We start from the raw sequence: 22,011 nt of genomic DNA, 5'->3' as shown, positions 1-22,011 counted from the left end.
ACAGTTGAAAAACACAATGGTTGATTTCGTGTGGAATAACCCAGTATTAATAGATAATAGTTGTTATAAGAACATTGGCACTTGAACTAGGATTCACAATTATGTCAAGCGCAAACTGTGCCATCGATGTATGGATAAATTTACAGAAAAGACAAGAAATTTAGGACATGGTACTGTGTCCTGGTTTTACTTGTACACTTGTTTTTCTTTTTACTACCTTTTACATCATCTGCGGTTTCAAGAAACTTATTTACACAGTCCTGAGTACATTTTAGGCAATCCACCTTCAAAGTAAACCAAGCCTTCAATATTCAGGCATAGGTGTGAAGTTACATTAATTAAAAATTTGCATTAAACTTCCCTTTTGGTAGTCTTACAAGAAACTTCAGGGAGCCAGAAATACTTACCTAATCACTTAATTCTATGAAAATCAATCACTTGATCAACAAAAAAAAAACTGAAAGCTGCCCACCTCTATGTCTTCTTCCCTATGTGACAGGAGAAGTGCCTGGTGAGGTGATCATTCCGCAAAAAGAATGCATTGCAGTGCACGCAGCAAAAGTGACGCTCTCCAATGTGGTTGCAAGGATGCCGTGTCATGTGGGTACTCTGCGTGAATGCTTCCGAGCACAGGTGGCACTAGTAGGGACGCTTGCCAGTGTGGCAGCGCGCATGCGCTTTCAAGTGCCAATTTTGAGCAAATGTGTTTGGGCAGAGGTGGCACTTGAAGGGGCGCTCGCCTGTGTGTATGTGCAGGTGTTGTTTCATGCTGGACTTGTTTTCGGTCTTGTAACTGCACAATCGGCAGGAAAGCATCGAGCCATACGCGTCCAAAAGTGACCGGTGCTGCTCCAGTTGCCCGAGCGAGCGATACAGCGCCGGGTACCCTGCTGGCAAGGAATCTGCATTGTCACAGGGAGCAAGGGAAGGCAAGATGAACAATGTGTCACATACTTGATTGAGCTGGAGTGGTACATCTAGCAATAAAGAGGGACTGCCACACTTCAGGCAAAATTCGTGATTACCTTGTACTACCCAACCCACGTATTACTGTCATGACAACAGCGTACGGATTCTGTACACGTCTAACACAACTTCCTATTCATAACCATCCTTATTACATATGAACCTCTGCTCACAATACATGGCGGTTAGATATGGCATGCAATTTTTATATTATGCTTAAATGATTGAATTATTTTGTATGTGTATCACAGCAATGTGCACTCACCTACTTAACTAAGTGTTACATACTCTCACTGCAAAGTTATACAATGCAGCACAACAAAAGCATCAACTGATATTTGAACACATTAAGCATTCAAAATAAAATATGAATATGAATGAAGGAAATTAAAAGGAAACAAAATGAAAATGTAAGAAAAAGAAGCAACAGCATTTTTATGGATTAGAATGGGACCACATTTGCAGGTGGAAGTGAATACAGCCACATTTCTGTGCATAAAGCTAAGGATTCTTTTGCTCCATTAGTACACTGTAGGCATATTTGCTGATCATTTCAGAGCACTGCATGGGCCATTTTTAATGAATTGAGCCTAGCCCAGTGATGCTAAACCATGCCTGTATGTCGCCTAGGCTTGAAATAAAGGGTATGTGTGGCAATGGGGGGGGGAGGGGGGCGGGGGGGGGGGGGCTTCGATTGTTGCTTGCTCGTTCATTTGCCCTTTGCTTTGAGTTATTTACTTATATTGAAAATCATCAACAATGGTTTCTGCATAATTTCTAGTCTCCAGTATTGTGGAGTTGCAAATAGCATGCCGTGCCTATTACAGGCCAGACTGAGGTCCAAGCCCAACCCAAGCTCAAAAGTAATGGGCCTGGGTGCACATCAACAAATGCACTGCACAGGCCCGTGCCAACAAGGACCCATGCTTTGGTTACAGACTTGCATGGTTTGGTAAGAGACGCTACCACTTTTTAGGCATCACAGTACTTATACCATTCAGCACAGCAAGAGGAACAGCTCATATAGAGAAGGAATGTATAGAAAGAAATGAACATGAAAGAATACAACAGACATGGCAAGAACAAATATTCATAGGTGGGAATGGCCCCTCGTTTGATGGTGGAGGAGAATGGGGCCACATTTCTGTGCATTAAAGAAATCATTGTTTATTTGTACGTGGCACTGCAAACATAGAAATAAATGAAGCTAATTGGTTGATGTTAATTTTATGAATGCACTGATTTGAAATTACAACACAAATAACAGAGACAAACATGGACACAAAAGGTTCCAAGACAAAGCACATAATAAAGTAATGCATCTGCAGTAGTACAAGAATGTCAGGAACACAAAAGTCAAACGTACTTGAAATCAACATTAGCAGAGTAATAAATGGGGCTATGTCTGTGTGCATATGTGTTTTAGTTGTAAACACTGTACACATTTTTCATGTCAATTTTAACTGCACTACTCTGAGAAAGCAAAATGCTACCACAGAGTGCTGAAGATAACTTACCTAGAATTTAGTTTCTCTCAGTTACACAGAAGTGCACTTCATTCAACAGATCTGTGAATACAGGCGCAGTTCCATCCGAAGTGTTACATTGACGAAACTATGGTCTCTACTAGTACTATACACTGCAGTGCTATATTTTATTTGCCGCAATGATTACAACTTCAGACACTGCAATAACCCTGTGCTTTCTTTTCATGATTCCAAACAGACTAATAAGCGAGTCAGCAAATTTGCAGCTTCACTAGTTGAAAACCAACAAAGCAGAGGCAGCATTCAGTAGACACAGTGACATCACCACACCAACATTAAATCCATTATGAATCAAACTGCTATGTCATGTAACAGTGCAAGCAAGTGGATGCCTTCTAAGAAGCTAGTAAGATGGATTTCTGGCAACGTCTGAAGCACACATCTTGAACACTCGACCGATGGACACATCTGTAACAGCACAGAGACCACTGTCAATGCCAGATCAAACAATAACACACTCACACAAACATTTCCCCTTTGTATCCATAAATATATTCTGGCTAAGGACACAGTGCTACACATATTAATAAAATATGATGTCATATACCTAGTAATAAAAATTATTTAATCATGCCAAACATACTTCATAAGGCTAGAATACATTTTTTTTTTCTGAACACAAATTTCTGTCTGCCTACAGCCTCCATCGCAATGGCTTCTCCTCAAAACACTCTGGCCAACTCTCATTATGTGGATTAAATGTGTCACAGGTCAGAACGGTTGAAGGCTTTTTTACAGTAACCTAATGTGATTTCTAGTGAATACTTTGCTCAACACTCCAGAAAAATGGTCCTCAAACCAGAACAAACTGCTGCCGCTGACTTTACAGTATGGTCAAAAGTACTAAGGGTCACTACTGTCCAAAGTGGTTTTAATTAGGACTTCCGTGATTACCTTATTTGTCAAAAAATTCAAAAGAACAAGGTGCACTTGTAATGCACAGGACTGCAACACCAGGTACAACCTATTCGAATGCTTGATTAAACTTGCACACAATGCCTTCTGGAAGGTGCTCTACATCCAGCCAAGCTGGCGTTATCCCTTGCGTTCCAAACTATAACACAACACAAACCAGGGAAAATCCAAACATATATAACAACAACATAACAACAGCCATTAGAAAATACCAGTACACCTAACATTTGACGTTTTAACATGTGCTGCATGCTGAAATAAGACATAGGTTAGCACTGAGGGCATGACCGGTTAAGACATAAGGGCAGACTGGCACTTTCTCATCCTAGTTTACAAGTGGTTAGACGGGCCAGCAAGGCCTACTCAACTGCTCCTGGATTATTTTCACCTGCATTGTAGTTGCACATTTTATTTCATGTATTACTGCTCTTTTTGTTTCTTGTTTTAGTGGGGCCCTCGGAACACTTCTCAAACCACTGCCTTTCTGTTGCAGGTTGCGTAGACAGATGGTTGGAGATGCTTTTCTGTAGGTCAAAGCACAAATATAAAAATATTTAATATGTTAATCATGCACACAAATTTTTACGTTGCTGCCAATCACATCATCGCCCAGTGACGCTCACCAGAATCGTCAACATTATCACTTGCTCCTCCACAATTGGTTAGAAACAAAGTTGCAGCTGCGCAAAATTTAGTTGAGGGCATGCATTTTTTTTCTTGTATTTTGAAATTTCTCAGCTGAATAACTTCAGACTGTCTACACCTAACGCTGCTATTCTTGTTGCATTTATGTCTCCAAATGTTAATCTCCACAACTCTTGACCGAAGAATGGTGGCTTAAAAAAGGTTTGAGGACACATTTATTGCTCTGTACCCATTATCGCACCTTTCTGAAAAGGAAATGTAACCGCATCAATGCTATTTTGTCACTGCTGGTCATGAAATATTTATTTTATAAATATGTCATTACTCCCTTGATGGGAAAGTGTATACAATCTTGTTATATTATGTAACCACTCACGTCTGAGCTTCCAAAATGTAGACGGCAGTATTATTCAAATAAATATGCAAATGAAAAATAAATAAACAGCCAAACAAGCAATTAACGAAATTGTAATGAAGAAAGAGGCAGGAGACCTTCCCAACAAATGCTTGGTTTCATCTTCCCTTCCACATCTTCCTTTCTGCTTTCCTCGCGTTTCCTCTTCACACTCAACCTTGACAGCACATTATGCGAGCTTTTTGATGTTGTGTTTGTGTATTTTCCAAGTCAAGGTGATGTCAATAATTAGCATCTTGGCCCCCAAAAGTGGTTCTGGTGAGTAGCACTGGCTGTTGCAAGTTTGTGTAGTTCTTGTAGACAGTTACACTGTCGGGTCTGCGAAAAAGAAGCAGTAAATCTGGAATACAGCCCTGCGGTTGGTTGCACTGATGCACTGAGCAAGAAGCAAAATTGTCCAAATGACTATTGGTTGTGCTTGCATGTGAAGCGCTTCCCATCATTTGTTACACTGACCCTATGAAAAAAATCAAGATCATTGCTGGTGCCATGAATCCGAGGAGGCAATCTTCTGTGTTGGCGCATGATGTCACAGTTTCTGAAGTCTTGTCAAGTCCACAAACAGCTTACAATGGCAGAAGGTTTCTTCTTTTGGAATGTAGAACTCGTCATCCATGTTGTAGCAACGGTTCCTTTGGATATGGGTGAACTTGTGCTTTAGTAGTGCGGACACTGGTGGAGTAAGGCTCCCCGATGTGCTTCCCTCGCAACATGTTAGGTGTAGAAAAGCTGTCCATGGATAATGGTAATTTCTACATGGATAATTTCTACATACTGTAATATTTATACTATTGCAAACTGTATGAGAACGTTCTCGTGCTGTTTACAATGGAATAAAAATTATATGTACAAATGGTACACGGAAGTAATCCATACATGAGCTTGCCCAGGAGTATTGGTGGGCTAGTTGCTTAGCTATTATTGGTTAAACAGCAGTACACTTGCCGAGACAGACAAACTATAAATCGCAGACACACACATGTATGAAGTCGAGAATATGACGGAAGCCCGTCTGGTCGGGATGATGCAATGATGAAACATAAATATCTATTTTAAACCATTTTGGTCGGTGCCCGGACCTCTTCCTTTGAAGTATACACACATATGTGTATGTGCATTATATTGTTCATCTACGCCTCAACAAGTGTGCTACCATTGAATTGATAATCTATACAGATTAATGGATTTGGGAACAGCATCTATAACAACACATGAGGCACAAGGAAATATATAGACCAGACTGGACAGTACTGTCTAGTATAGGTGGATTCATATTTGTCACTTCCTATGAATAGCTTGCCAGGTTGTTCAGTCAATTTTCAGCTAGATTTAGCTTGATGGCCCTCAAGACATCTGAACTGATAAATTGAACACATAGTTGTGGAGTTAGAAGTCGAATCACAAGGCAATATCTCATGTGGCGTGGACTGGAGAAAATTTGGATCACTAGCGCTATTTAGAAATCAGAAGTGAAACTCAAATGACACTACCTGTACAGGTTACCGAAGAGAAGTAAATGCTGATGACCAGATTCTGGCTCATTTTTCTTAATATTTAAACCAATTTAACGCCTCTCTGTGAAAGTGAGTGAAAATTAGTGCATAATAAGCTGCATATATTTGATCATTTTCTTCTAAGAAGTCGTGCAACTTATAAGCAGCTTTTATTTGTCTGATACATCAAAATTATCTGGTTAGACTACTTTTGCCAGTTGTGCTGTTGCTTTCTTTCTCTAACATGAGTGACAGCAGCAGAGAGCCATTTTACTTGCTTGAAGGAGGAATTTTTTTTTACCTTTTGTTTAAACTATGATCACTGAAGTTGCCTTCAAGTCAATGCACATGTAAAATAAAAAATTAGAAAATAGATTCCCTTACAATATGTGTTTGCTATGTTTGTTCTCTAGATTCAGTGTTAAGCAACATGAAACAGTGTTCAAGAAATTGTTCGTAAGTAATAAAATGACCTCAAGAAATTACATGGATGACATAGAGGCTTACGTAAATGTCAACAAGGCTCTCTTGAAGACAACCTCAGATAATGGAGCACCACCCAATGTGGCTTTCATTCAGAATATACAGGCACTTGTCGTAATTTGGCAACCTAAAACAATAATGCAGTTAAAAGACAGGACAGTCAGTAGATGGTATAAAACACAACTAGAAAGGCCCATTTCAGTACCATTTCAAAAATGTACAATACAGTAGAGGCTAGAATGAAGCCATATAAATGTTGCTACAAACTCATCATGAGAACTATACATTCATGGCATCCTCAAACGACAATATATGACATGTTTTTGCTAAAATAATGTAAACAATACTGACCTCTCAAATATTAGAGAAAAAAAGTGGAAGAGTCATTCCAGGTACAGTTTTCAGTGCTACAGCAACAACAAATTTCACTAATGTGCCTAGTGAAAACAAATGCCATTCAATGAACCAAGTTCATAAGTGGGACATTATATACAATGCAAGAAGGTATCGTGTACTCAAAGCCAGATGACACTTTTTGATGGATCCAGAAACGTCAAATCTTTGAGCAGTAGCTGCAGCCCCTTAAGTTGATTGAATTGTTTTCTCTGAAAACCATGATATTCAAGATAACAAGTGTAAGGCCGTGCATTGCTAACATGCTGGCACAATCATGTAACAATAACTGCAATGTTGAAGGACATTGAAAAGAATCACTATATCAGGCCTTATCTACCATAACAAATCTTGACTTCTCTACTTTCATAAAAATCCTAAATGACCTATATTTCACTAAACCGATGTAAGCTAATTAAATTAAAAAATGCATTTCATGGTATCACCATTGCAAGTGAAAATGCACATATTTCAGTGCTTCATGCATGTGTTACTTCGGACAGATTAGTATTCAGTATAGACGCCACGATATTGGCCAAAGATTCCCCCTTGTTCTACTAAACACTATAATAGCAGGCAAAATGTTGTTGTTTAACTTGCAAGGCATCCATACATCACCTGCTATTTCTTGCTTGTGAGTCACTAGTGAAAGATTTTTGCAGCTGCAAAATTTCCTCTAATGGACTACTATGGCTATAAATCTATCCAGGACACTATGTAAGTATCTTATGTGTGACTGCATGATGACTGAACGTACAGCAGGATGGAAGGCACAGTTAGTCTATGTTTAATGTACAAGCTTGGCTACACCCATCACGCATTGACAAAATGTAGAAAGTACACAGGTCATGTTGCAATAAAGCTGTATAGTGACAAAGTAAACTTACAGGGTTGCTCAGGAAAAGACCTTGATAGTATTACAGCCTATTCAGTCTACACAACAGGAAAAAAACAAGACGTTTTACAAGACATGTTAGGCAAATGCCCATTGAACATGAATTAGTCTTCAGGGCCTGATTGTAAGGCTAAGAGCTCCGGCCCAACTATGACGCGGCCTATTCAACTACATGTAAAATGCAAAAGCATTTTTCTGATATAACCCTTGGAGTCATTTTAATGAAATCTGTTGCACTTGAGAGAGAAAGTTAAATTCTGGTGACTGTTGGAAGCGAAATCTTGATTTAGGGCCTTAATTTTGTTAAAGAGATCTTTAAAAATTTGAAGGTTTGAAATAAATATAAGCACGAAGTCCAACCTGAAGTAGCTGTATTGTTTGTAAGCGACTCGGAGGAGGATTATTTCGATGGCTTTGAATAAACGCAGTCACGTAAGCTAATCAATAGCATTGTTCATGCAATTGGTATAAAATACTTCTGAAAAGTATTGCCTAGACGTTGGAACGCGCTTGCACGCGTGTCAGCACTGCCTACTGCGGGATGCATGCAGAGGCAGGGGCCGGTGCAAGCATGTATTTTTGTCACACTTTCTCTTGACCTGATCCTCAACAAGTTTTTAAATCGCTTGTCAAATGAACAGGTGCATCTTATACACCAGTGTGAGTTATATATGTATTTTTTTTTTTTCAGGAAATACTGCCATTTTGAGGGAAGGGGGGTTGAAACTTACGAAGCTGCGACTTACAGACCGGAAAATATGGTAATGCAGAACAGCTAGAGTTCAGAAACTTTCATCCAGCTTCATGCCATCAGTTAGTATTTTCTTGGCTAGGCAGGCCATGCACTATTGACAGACTAAAATCGCCACACATAGAAGGCAAGTAAACAAAATTAGGTGAAAGTGAGAGGGAAAAAAATTGCATAGACTTCGCAGCCCAGAGTCAACAACCCACGAACACCAGTGATATGACCAAAGGAATGATAACAGAAGCAATGACGAAAACTGGTCTTGGCTGCACAGATTGCAAAGGACTGCTGGATCTTTCCATTCTATTTTTGATCGTGAATGACAGATCGCAGTCATACACCAGCAGGAGTGTGGCTAACGGTGACTAATAGCAGCTAAATCTCTCAGAATCTGCACAAAAGTGCTTACATACATTTATTAAATTTCCTTGCTTCATAAGGTCTTGTTGCAACTGATGTGAAAAAAAAAAGAAAAGTCGTGGCATTTCAAAGCATAATCATGGCTACCCAGTACGCTGTGAATCTTTCAGTGCTGTGGAATCCACATAGCAACCCAATAGCTGTGGTATGCTACCTCATGAGAACCTTTGTGCATTTTCCAGTAAGTCTGAGAAACATATGATGCTGCCATTATTTCACATGAACCATGTGACACCAGTAACCCTGCGCAGTGCCTTGTTCACCAGTCTGCATGTTCACACATCTCGGCAGCTGGTTCCGGCCAGAGCCAACGACCACTACACAGTGTCAAGATTGTGTACCAGCTCTACATATTGTCTATGCATGACATTATAAAATATAACTCACAGCTGTTCAAAGTACCAGTGCCCACTTGCGCATGCCTTGATGAGTAAATGCCAACCAATGTTATGGGGTCTGCTTGCACCCAACCGTAATTCCGATGCTGGACATTTTAAGCTCAAGAACAAACAGTGCTTAATTTACGTATTTAAGCTTGTGAACAGCTTCAGAATGTTATAGCTGCAACAATGGTTAAGCCTGTACTTACTTAATTAATTAATTAATAGGAAAAAGTGTGCAACCTCATAGTCTGCAGTTGGATCATTCCACGCCAAATCAGTGTTTTTCCAAACATCACACATATATCTGAAAAAATTTGAACATGTTTGTTGAAGTTGAAACTTCCCCTCTGTGTTTATTTCTCTTTCAAAACATTTTCAAGCACTTTGGTGACAATTTATTTTTCCTGCCCAGCTGGGATAGAAGGCATCAATCAACATTTTCTTTCAAAGGCATGTTGTATGATCCAGACATTCAGATGGTGTGTATGGCAAAACAGTGTAGTAGCTTGACTGCCAAAAGACTGAATTTTCCAAATATTTAAATAATTCGAATGCTTTTGACACGGGAAAAGCAAGTAAAAGTGTGAATTTTCCTTTTTTTTTTTTAGAGCGCAGAAAAATACAGAAGGCCCAAAAATAAAAATAGAATGGTAGCCTGATTGACAAAGTATAGCCTAAGACTATTTGAAGCTTTGAATGTTTAGCCGATCACCTGAAAGAGAACTGCTGAGTTCAATCTTATTGCAAAAAGCCTCATGTTCAAGGTCAAAAATGTAGCTTTGTTGGTTGGTTTAAAAATATATGCAATACATTATTCGATTTTCTTAATTCATGTGTCAGCACCGGCTTTTCTCCGACATGCGTCCAAGCTGGCTGGCCTGACATGCAGACGACAAAGCTGGCTTTGTCTGACACAGACGACACAGAAGGGGAGTTATGGTCTCGGTTTTATTTCCGAGAGACAAATGATTTAATGTAGTGAGGCGAGTGCTTCATGTGTGCCAAGTGAACCATACAGGCATTGCACATAAAATACCAGGATGTGTTAAATTTTCTCAGGGAGTCCTGCAAAGTTGAAAGGTACATTTCATGCAGTTCATTAGGAGGAATATTTGCACTTAAGTTGCAGGAAATGCAGAAAGAGCATTAATATCGTTTTAAGCATATTAAAAAATAAAAGAAATGCAGTGCAACATACAGGGAGCAGGACACTTTGTACCCTGCTTCCTGGTGCATAAAAACTTTCATAAGACAATGCAAGTAGGAAACACCTTCGTAATTACAACTGCAAGACTAGATGAGCGTGAAGAAAGTTTTCTTGTGTTGCGTGTTACTGCTGCTCAACAGCGTGAACATGCTTGGCCATAAAATTCATATGTGCCGTGTTCAGGCTGGTGTGCTCAGTTGAGGTTAAAGCCCGATTTTCGCATGCATGGAAAAAAAATATATATATATATATATATATATATATATATATATATATATATACACACATATATGAGTTGAGGAAGTGGTGCTTGACATCGCTTATCTTCAAACTGACAAAGAAAGCAAGTCACAATTTGCTGAAATAGTTTATCCGGCTTCTTTTATTAATCATCTCTCCTTGCTAATACATGCTGTCTGCACAGTCCTTGTACACAAACACTTCAAAAATAATACAAATTTGCAATAATACCAAATACCAATAATACCAATAATACAAAAAAATTGCAAGCTCCTGACCTCTAGGTCTTCTTCTCCGCATGACAGGACATGTGTTTGTTGAGATGGTCTTCCCGCGAAAAGGACGCACTGCAGTGCGCGCAGGGGAAGCGACGCTCCACCGTGTGGCAGCGCACATGGCGTGACAGGTGGACACTCTGAGTGAACGCTTCCGGGCACAGCTGGCAACGGTAGGGGCGCTCTCCAGTGTGGGTCCGCAGGTGCTCTTTCAGGTGCCAATTGTGAGTGAAGTCGCTCGGGCAGAGGTGACACTTGAAGGGGCGCTCGCCTGTGTGAATGCGCAGGTGACTTTTCATGGTGGTCCTGTTCTCGGTTTTGTAAGTGCACAGCCGGCAGGAAAGCATCCAGCCATACACGTCCAGAAGCGACCGGTGTGGCTCCAGGGGCCCGAGCGAGTGATACTGTGCTGGGGATCCAGATGGCAAGGAATCTGTATAGTCAGGGAGCACGGGAAGGCAAGACAATGTCTCACATACTTGATGGAGCTGGTGTTGTACATCATGCAATGAAAAAGAGATTGCCACACTTTAGTCAACATATGTGGTGCACTGATTCTGTGCAGGTCTCACACAATTTTCTATAGATAACCACATAAACCTGTACTAACAATACAGGCGGTCAGACTGGGCATGCAATTTTTACATTATGCTTAAATAATTAAATTACTTCGTAGTGCAACACTGCAAAGTGCACTCACCTACTTAACTAAGTGTTACATACTCTCATTGCAAAGTTATACAATGCAGCACAACAAAAGCATCAACTGATATTTGAGCACATGAAACATTCGAAATAAGATATGAATACGAATGAAGGAAATTAATAGGAAACAAAATGAAAATGTAAGAAAGAGAATAAACAGCATTTTTACAGGTTAGAATGGGACCACATTTTTAGGTTGAAGTGAATACAGCCCCATTTCTGTGCATAAAGCTAAGGATTCTTTTGCTCCATTAGTGCACTGTGAAACATTTCATGATCGTTTTAGAGCACTGCATGGGATGTCTTTTTAGGGCTCGAGCCTGGCCAAGCAATTTAAGATAGCCAGGCCCATACGTGGCCTGGGCCTGAAATATGGGGTATGTGTGGTAAAGGGGGGTTGCAACTATTGTTTGCTCGTTCATTCACCTTCTGCTTCTGGCTATTCACTATGACAATCATCGTCAATGGTTCCTGCATAATTTTTAGTCTCCAGTTTTGCAGAGTTGCAAATAACATGTCAGGCCTCTTATGGGCCCGACTTGATGTCCAAGCCCAACCTAAGCTCAAAAGTAGTAGGCCCAGGTGCACATCAACAAATGCACTCCACAGGCCCATGCCAACCAGGACCCATGCTTTGGTGACAGACTAACATGTTTTGGTCACAGACACTACCACTTTTTAGGCATCACAGTAGTTAAACCATGCAGCACAGCAAGAGGAACAAAATTAAATTATGGGGTTTTATGTGCCAAAACCACTTTATGATTACGAGGCACGCCGTAGTGGAGGACTCCGGAAATTTCGACCACCTGGGGTTCTTTAACGTGCACCTAAATCTAAGTACACGGGTGTTTTCGCATTTCGCCCCCATTGAAATGCGGCCGCCGTGGCCGGGATTCGATCCCGCGACCTCGTAGCAAGAGGAACAATCGATATAGAGAATGAACACACAAAAGGAATGAACATGAAAGCATACAACAGACAGGGCAAGAACAAACATTCATAGCAGTGAGAATGGCACCTCGTTTGATGGTGGAGGAGAATACAGCCACATTCCAGTGTATAGGGAAATCATTTATTTGTATATGGCACTGCAAACATAGAAATGAATGAAGCTAGTTGGTTGATGTTAACTTAATGAATGCACTGATTTGAAACTACAACACAAATAACAGAGACAAACGTAGACAACGGTTTACAGGATAAACTACATAATAATGTAATGCATCTGCAGTAGTAGAAGAATGTAAGGAACATAAAAGCCAAATGTACTTGAAGTCAGCATTAGCAGAGTAATAAATGGGGCTATATCTGTGTGCATCTGTCTGTTATAAACACTGTACACCTTTTTCACGTTAACTTTAATCACACAGCACTGAGAAAGCAAAATGCCGCAACAGAGTGCTGAAGGTAACTTACTTACAAAATTATTTTCTCTCAGTGATACATTCACTCAGATGTGTACTCTATTGAACATATTTGTGAAGACGGACAATTTCGTCCCACGTGTTACATTGATGAAACTATAGTCTCTGCTAGTACTACACACTGCAGTGACTTTCTTTATTTACCATGATGATTACAACTTCAGACATTGCAATAAACCTGTGCTTTTTTTTTTTCATGATTCTAAACAGACTAATAAGCCAGACAGCAAATTTGCAGCTTCACTAGTTGGAAACCAACGAAGCAAAGGCAGCATTCAGTAAGCAGACTCACATCACCACCACAAAATTAAATCCATAACGAATCGAACTGCTATGTCATGTAATGGTGCAAGCAAGTGGATGCTTTTCAAGAGGCTGGTGAGATGGATTTTTGGCAAAGTCCAAAGCGCGCATCTTCAACACTTGACCGATGGACACATCTGTAACAGCACAGAGACCACTGTCAATGCCAGATCAAACAATAACACATTCACACAAACATTTCCCCTTTGTATCCATAAACATATTCTGGCTAAGGACACAGTGCTACACATATTAATAAAATATGATGTCATATACCTAGTAATAAAAATTATTTAATCATGCCAAAACCTACTTCCATAAGCTTATAATACTTTCTTCTTAACTGAAATTTCTATCGGCCCAGTCTTTGTCAGAATGGCGCCTGGTTGAAATACTCTTGCCTACTCTCATTCAGTGGATTAAATACGATGGGTGAGGACGATTGAAGGCTTTTTACAGTAACGTAATGTCGCATCTAATGAATACATTGCTCAACACTCAAGAAAAATGCTCCTCAAATGAGCATAAACTGCTGTCACTGACCTTGCAGTCTGGGCAAAAGTACTGAATGTTACTACTCTCCAAATTTATTACAGCGAAAGTGTATATGGCTAGCCAATTCATCCGTCTGTCCGTCTGTTGCCTGTACGCCAAAAACTCCTCCAACACAACTCCATGCGCATGCAAAAAGAAGAGAGAGAGAGGGGGGGGGCACGCGATTGGCTGTGGCAGTACCGAGATCGTTGCTCACCATCGCAGCTCAGCGTGCGCACTGCAGTTTCTCTCTGGCTTCGAAATGGGTAGGCCCATTTCGTGCACTGCCAATTGATGTGGTGCAGGTTTCTCACCTAAGTGCATCAATGTTGCTGCATATTTGTTTTTTTTTTTTTGTTCGTGTTGCGCCATTGAACTATAGGTGAACTGAAGAAAGGAGACTGTGCTCAGTTGCAGGTTGCTCGACCAGTACTGGAAAACATGCAATGTGCAAGAATGCGCATATGTACTTTTCTTTTTACCACGGTAACAGTGTCATCAGCACAGCGGAGTAAGCAGAGTGCATTTACATAGAACGTTTAGACAACCATGAATTGCGAACTTGCACTACGTAGGCACTTCGGGCTCTTACCATTGGCAACAAGGGGTCACATCAATGGCTGAGAGCAATGCAAACAGAAGACCGTGCAAAATTTAGTTGAGGGCATGCATTTCTTTTTCTTGTACTTTGATATTTCTCGGCTGAATAACTTTGGACTGTGTACACCTAATGCTGCCATTCTTGTTGCATTTATGTCTCCAAATGTCTAATACACAACACGTGACCGAATGATGGCTTACGAAGTGTTCGAGGGCCCCCTTAATGCCCTGCACCCTTTGTAGCACCTGACAGGAAACGCTATTTTGTCACTGCTGTTCATGACAAATTTAATTTATTTATGCGTTTGTTACAACTCCTTTGAACGGAAAATGTATGAATTTTGACTTCTGATTATGTAAGTGCTTTCCTCAAAGTATTTTTTATGTTGTGTTTATGCATATTGGAAGTCAAGGTGATGTCAACATTGAGCATCTTGGTCCTCAAAAGTGGTTCTGGTGGGTAGCAGTGGCTGTTTGCAAGTTTCTTGTAGTTCTGATGGGTAACAATGGCTGTTTGCAAGTTTCTCATAGTTCTTGTAGAGAGTTATATTGCCGCTTTTGGGAAAAAGCAGCAGTAAATCTAGGAAACAGCCCCATAGTTAGTTGCAATGATGCGTTGCACAAGAAGCAAAATTGTCTACATGACCATCGATTGTGTTTGCGTAAGAAGGTCTTTGTCACCATTTGTTACAATGAACCTATGAAAAAATCAAGATGGACATTGCTGGTGCAATGGTACTGTAGAGGCAATCTTCTGTGAGCTACCGACATCTTTGTTTTCAAGGTCTTGTCAAATGCGCAGGCAGTTTACAATGGCAGAAGGTTTCTTCTTTTGGAATGCAGAATTTGTCATCCATGTCACATTGTGGCAACGGTTCCTTCACATATGGGTGAACTTGTGCTTTAGTAGTGTGGACACTGGTTAAGTGAGCCTCCCCAATGTGATTCAGTCATTAAAGAACATCAACATGTTAGGTGTAGAAGAGCTGTCCATGGATAATGGTGGGCCTAAGTGTGTTGTTTGGACATGAACTGAGGCATGGGTGGAGCTAACAGATAAGCAATATCTTGTGGGCAAGGCAGCAAGCACTCAAGAATTACTACTGGGAATTTCTGCGAGTTAATGCCTTTTTGAAGCTGTCTGGCATAGGTAAGGTAGGCTTGGACTGACCAGGATATGAAAACACAACAGATATTCACACTGAAAACTCGGCACTTTGAAAACAGAGGCAACCATCGTTTAAACAAAAGCTCTCCCTAGTGCTACAAGAGTTCTACAGCCCAAGCCTATGCCCACTAAACTAAAACAGAAAAGGCAGGACAACAAGGAAGGAAGGAATCGAGCATGAGGCCCAATGCAGACAGTGCTTGTCACACACACTTCTGCACCAATCTACTCATGGCCATTTGGACAAGCCAGCGCTATTCACACCTGAATGCTTTGCACAAATTATCAAAAGATTTTAAAGTTGCTTTAAAGAGAATACCAAGAAATGCTGGCCACAAACACACACTTTATATGACACAATCCTTATTCAACAGTAATGTTGATGAATGCTATGTACACACATTAAAGGGACTGACAACTGATTTTTAAGGACCTCGTTTTTCATGATGCAACGCAAAGTTCACCCTCGGTAGTTTTTACACCTGCAGCGGTTATTTCCAAAAGCACATGGATATTTTGCAAATGTCCATGTGCTTCTATCCATAAGCCTCTAAAATACAAGAGTCCCTTGTCCAGAAATGCTTAGAAGTGAGAGCAATGCTGATAGCCCGTGTCGCAAACTGTGAAAGCCGTCCACTGCTCTGCTTTCACAGGAGAAAGCGCAACTGTGGTTAACCACCTACATTTTGACCTTTTCAACCACTTTTAAAAATAAAAAGCTGGTACAGCTTTGCAATGTTGCTGCAGACCTTTCTTATGTTTGTACCCCATTTTTTCCCATTTACACACCTACGTCATGGCTGGCTGGCCCCATCGCATTATTCTGTCGATAGACGAGCCAAACCAAGTTATCCAAAATGAAGCCAAAGGCAGTTACACTTTTCTACTCACTACAAACAGAGGCCTATCTGCACACTGTAAGTTAGAAAAGCTTATAACAGAAAAAAAAATGTACTGAATTTTACTACTAATAAAAAAGACCAGGAACGACGTACACTAATAGAAGGTCACGTGACAGGCCTCTTATGCGTCTTCATGTTTTTGCCGTGTGGGGCACCAAGGATAATTTTCATGACCTTTAGTGAAGAATTTAAAATATAAATCCAGGTTTAATGAGAAAGAAAATGGCTCATTTTAACCAATACGATAGGCACTCTTTCCCTCAGCGGGGTTATCTTGGTTCATGTTTTGAGTGGTTGTCTGTCCCTTTCGCACACTACCTGCAGTCATTCAAATGCAGGCAGCAGAGTGGGTAGCTTTTGCATAACATAACAAAAAGCAAAGTGTTTGAAACTGTATGACGAAGTCTGATGTACATGTGCAGACAAAAGTAATTAGAACAGTGAAGGTTGGACCGAACTGTATCTCAGTGCCCTCTAGCATCCTTTTCGTGAAGCTAAAAAGCACATTACGCATGCGTGCAGGCCAGCATTCAGTCAGCTAACAACTGGCAGTGAGATACACATATTAATGTGTTCTCTACCAACTGGGAGAAAGAAAACAATAAAGCACCTGTAAATGAATAAGATAAAAATTGTAGCGATCGGCAGTCACAGAAGGGGGGGGGGGGGGTAGTTGTTGCCTGCAACTGCAATTTCCGTCGCACGTGACCGAAATAGCACTTCCACTACAATGTCATCGCATCATGCAAGAGAGACTTCGCTCTCTTACACAAGGGGCACTAAGGACTGTGCCGCTGTCAAGCATGGGTCAGGAAGTCTGTTTGGTGGCCTAACTGCAACATGCATGTTGAGCACTTGTGATCTAATGTGCTAAATGTGCTGAGACTTGAGTGTAGCATTCAGCGCCTGTGATGCCCACTCTTATACCCAACAGGCCGTGGCAGCGCCTTGGCATTGATATGCTCCAATTGAGAGGGTGTGATTATGTCCTGATCATCATTCCTGGTTCCTCGAAGTGATCTTTAAGCGTTCAACCATGGCTCAGGCAGTCATCTCAGCAATCAAGAGCTGCATTGCCCACTTTGGTGTCCCGAACATTGTGCAGACCAACAACATACCGCTGTTTATGTCCAACAATTTCGCAGAGTATGCGCAGCCAAAGGTACCTCCAGAGTAATGGAGAGGCAGAGCGCATGGTGAAAGACCTCCTCTCCAAAAGCCCCGATCCCTCAACCACATCTTGCTGTCTTACTGTGACATGCCTGTTCACAACAGCACTTCTCCTGCTCAAGCCCTGATGGGTAGGAAACTGCTAACTCGCCTTCCAAGACTACCGGAACAACTGGTGTGTCATTGCCCAGTCACGCAGGTTTCAAGAAGGACTTTTCAACCAAGACACGGCAAGCAACAGACTACTATCTCTTTCATGCATCAGGCCCACTGGTTTTACTGAAGCCAGGAGACAATGTGTGGGTCACTCACACTGGCTGCCATGGTCATATGCTCTTACCAGCTCAGCATCCACGGTCTTACCTTGTGAAGACGCCCATAGAGAGGTGTCCTCCAGGATAACCGTCGACATCTGGTACCCCAAACTAACCAAGGGACTTGAGGATCAGAACTACCAGAAGCGAGTCCAGCCCAACTGCATACCCGGCTTGTCCCTTCTGAAGTCGTGTCAGCTGCAGTAAGTACTGTTGCGGACAGAGGAGACATAGCAAAAAAATGGCAATGCACACTCGCAGCAGTCGTACAGTGAAGCCGCCACAACAATTTGGACTTGTAGAGACCTCCCTCATGATATGTAAAATGGGAGGGAGGGAAGGAGGAGGGTGATGTAGAGGTCACTATACTTGTGAGCGTTGCACACAGCGGCCATAAGGGGGCACCACAAAAGGCTGGGGCACGATATATAAGAGCCTTCAGAGAAGAAACAAAGGTTCTTTGATTTCCGTACGCTTCTATGCTTCGTCCCTCGCTTCCAGGACTGAACGTGCACATACAGGGAAAAAAATAAAGACAATGTGCCCACACATTGCAAGGTTAGCGTAACATAAGATTTAGAATACCTAACACTGAATTAATGCTAGCCCAGTGTTCCAACCCACAGCTATTACATTTATCACTACAGCTGTAATAAATCTGCAGCAATATATTTGTGAGCTCAAAAGGTAGCCCATTCTCACATGCAGAATCTATGAAAACCCATGTTCTTTACCAGCACTTGTGGTAAAGAAAGAGACGCATTGAGATGTCGTTAGATTTTATATCATTATCAGCATCAGCCCATTTGTGCATGGCTGATGAGATTTCTACATTTGCCTCTGCTGTATGCCGGCCAAATACATCATACGCCTGCAACTTCCTTAATTATAAACATAAACAAAAACAGCAGGAAGGCGAGAGACTTGCTATCGTGCGCTAAATGGCTCGTTTTCGCGCTGCTTACGCCTCCGCACGTTAGTGCGGGAATAAATGCATTGGTTACACACTTTCCTACTTATCAAGGCTATAACAGGAAATGTCGTATTCGCAATTTATATGGGATCAAAATTGGACAATATTGTGCACCGAAATCTAATGAGCATTCCATTTATCATAACAAATAAGTTGCGTGCCTCTAATCCACGACAATGATCCCTGAAAAAAAAAAAAAAAATCCGCCTCCGTTCAATTTGCCAAAGTGGATGAAAAGAGAAGCTGTTGCCGGCGTTACCACGACTACAAGCGGCGTACATGACGCTCGCACGCACGTGTCACGAAGTGCAGCACATATCCTCATTCTTTTAGGCCCTCCGCCAAGTGCAGGCGAAATATTGACTTAAACGAATGTTTAAGAATAAAATGCGTAAGAAAAATGCGTAAAGTACGTGTTATGCACGACCTGCACTCATGATAGCATCGGATTGTAATTCGAATATACGAGAAACATAATTCTGTTACTCGGAAACTCAAACACAGAGCCTTCCAGCTGCCGTTTCACCGTGTTTGGCCAGCGAAGCTATGCATCACCTGAACCGATAGACCAATGTGACGTAGCCTTTAACTGGGTCCTGCCGAGCCTGAACACGACGCCACCGCAGGAACCACCGTGTTCTGCCTAGCCACAGCACGACGCCGCTGTGCATATTCACGCTGCTGTTCCTGTCGCCGCTCATCTTGTTCACGCTGCTTTTTCGGAGTCTTAACTATGTGTGGCCTTTCCATTGCGCTATTGCAACACAAATGAAATCAGTTGCTAGGCGGGTTATTCTTTTACATAAAAAAGTGTAGTTACGTCACTCCCTGCTTAGTATGCTACAGTTGCCGCTTCCCGCGGCTTTCCGGCAACTGCAGCTTATACAACAGTAATCATCACCCGTAAGCGCGTGCGCATGACTTGCGGCCAACGCCATGGCCATAGAATAAAGAACCAACGCCGCGCGCGAAGGCAAGCGCATGCGAGCGCAACAAACGTTTTGTGTGTGTGTATGTGCGTGTGTGTGTTTTTTTTTTTGAGGTAGTGACTACAGTAACGGGGCCCGGTACTTTAACATCTGCACTATAGAGACGGGGCCCGGCACTTTATCATCAGCACTACAGTGACGGGGCCCGTCGCTTTAACATCAGCACTACAGTGACGGGGCACTGTAACAACAACACTGTAGCGAAGGTGCCGTCACTATAACTACAGTGTATTAGAATTTATAACGGTGCCGGTATTGGGGGCGAGCATAGTTTACTACAAAAATTGGGGTGAGGACTTACGGAGTCGCCATCTGTCGGAAGCGCCTCACTTCCGCAGTCCGAGGGATAACGCGGCGCTCTCCGCATAGGGTTTGCCATCGGCGCTAAATAAACATACTACGCCGAAGCTCTCCTGGACATTTTTTTGCAAGTGCTCTTGAAATGACAGTATCATCTTACCTTTAATATAATAATCTTGGACAAACAGAAGGCACAGAATGGTTTACAGACGCTATCTCTTTACATACTCCGTACGGCAAGCTGGGACACTGCGCGCAGTCGCCGCGATCGATTCCCCCGAACCGGTTTCTTGCGCTAAAGGTAACAATCGCGGAGAAAACTATGTGAAATATGTTATTATAGTGGGCCGTCTGTATAACCAAATGGAGCTTCACAGAATGAAGCTTCAATGCAGCGACCGCAAGGGTTCGCGGTGACCGATGCGCGTCTGCATGCATGTCCGCGCACCATGTTTCGCTTTCGCTGCAGAGCGTTTTCGCACCGTGCCGTGGGCTTTATGCCGCAGTATATGAGCATTTGACCGTACGCAAGCAACCATTGTTGCATGTAGTATATACTATCAGAGCTGTTCAAAAATAAATTCGTTATATCTACAGACTTCGACGTATACGGAGACTTCTGTGCCATCGCTAGGATTCGATCAGTTTTCTTTTTCTTTTCTTCTACAGTCTTCGAAGCTTCAATATCATTATTTCTCAAGTTGCATCGCATTGGATGCTTATCGGTCTTCTAAGCGAGCAATTACCCGCTGCTTCTTTTTCTTAATCCAGTACAGTATTCATTGTCTGGTGCTACACAAGCTCTGGTGCTACACAAGCAACATATATGCCATGTTTTGTTTTTTTAATGCGCTTTGTACCGTTCCCTTTCAATTCCAGTAAACTTTCTTTATTTATTATCATCATCATAGGTGTTACAGTGCATACATACGCAAAAGACTGTTGGACCCCTGCAATAGCCGAAGGCTAGTGGATGGGTCCGGATGCGAAATATAATACACATTCGGTACAAGCATAGGAGGATCAATGCAGAGGATGAATGCAACACATTATCCCATTAAAAACATAAAAAAATGAATTTTTTTACAGCATGCATAAAAATTATCACCAGTTACATAAATTGTCGAACCGCAAAGAAGAGAATGCCAAGCAAGAATACGGGCACCAAATCAGTGGTTTATAGCTAATAAATATGATTGTAGTGCTTTGCCGCCAAAATTATGTGCTGTTTTTGGAGGGTATGTTCCATGTCTCCAAAGGCTATCAGGGGACACAAGATTGGTGAAGAAGAAAGTCGCCCCTGAGAAAGTTCCTTCAGCAGTTCTGGACGACAGAGTTGAGATAGGTGAAACCCGGAACTATTTCACCGATGATGGGTGGGCCGCGCTCACTGCGACAATTACTCAGAAGTTTGTGGACATGTAGTGCATGTCGACAAAGAGTTCATGACAACGCTATTGGGTGTGACGCGTGCCTGAAGTGGCTGCACTTTAAATGTGTCTGTCACATCTACGCCAAAAAGTAAGGTGTGGTTTTGTCGGAATTGTGCGAAATTTTCAAAATTATGCAAAGTTTTCTCAATATGGGCGTGTTCTGATTGC

General features: G+C 41.7%; 1 protein-coding gene across 6 annotated transcripts; it reads right to left on the bottom strand.

The window, feature by feature from the left end:
- Positions 1 to 825: 825 nt before the first annotated feature.
- LOC142557122 (uncharacterized) lies at positions 826 to 20,724 on the bottom strand. 6 transcript variants are annotated; one of them, XM_075668756.1, is made up of 4 exons: positions 19,677 to 20,140; positions 18,198 to 18,358; positions 11,029 to 11,458; positions 826 to 902 (listed from the first exon to the last, which is right to left on the bottom strand). In XM_075668756.1, the coding sequence occupies exons 2-3, from the start codon at positions 18,244 to 18,246 to the stop codon at positions 11,031 to 11,033; spliced, it is 477 nt and encodes a 158-aa protein (XP_075524871.1). In that variant the 5' UTR covers positions 18,247 to 18,358; positions 19,677 to 20,140; the 3' UTR covers positions 826 to 902; positions 11,029 to 11,030. The 6 variants fall into 6 exon arrangements, 2 of the variants coding, with proteins under 2 accessions (XP_075524871.1, XP_075524870.1); XR_012822719.1 differs by lacking the exons at positions 826 to 902; positions 19,677 to 20,140 and adding exons at positions 13,450 to 13,597; positions 20,571 to 20,724 and having other exon boundaries at positions 10,859 to 11,458; XR_012822720.1 differs by lacking the exon at positions 826 to 902 and adding an exon at positions 13,450 to 13,597 and having other exon boundaries at positions 10,859 to 11,513; positions 19,677 to 20,147.
- Between the last annotated feature and the right edge of the window lie 1,287 nt (positions 20,725 to 22,011).

The sequence above is a fragment of the Dermacentor variabilis genome, chromosome 9 (genome assembly GCF_050947875.1).
Source record: "Dermacentor variabilis isolate Ectoservices chromosome 9, ASM5094787v1, whole genome shotgun sequence".
In the NCBI taxonomy this organism is placed as follows: domain Eukaryota; kingdom Metazoa; phylum Arthropoda; class Arachnida; order Ixodida; family Ixodidae; genus Dermacentor; species Dermacentor variabilis.
The sequence above is the reverse complement of the archived record's forward strand: the minus strand, read 5'-3'. Positions and strand labels throughout refer to the sequence as shown.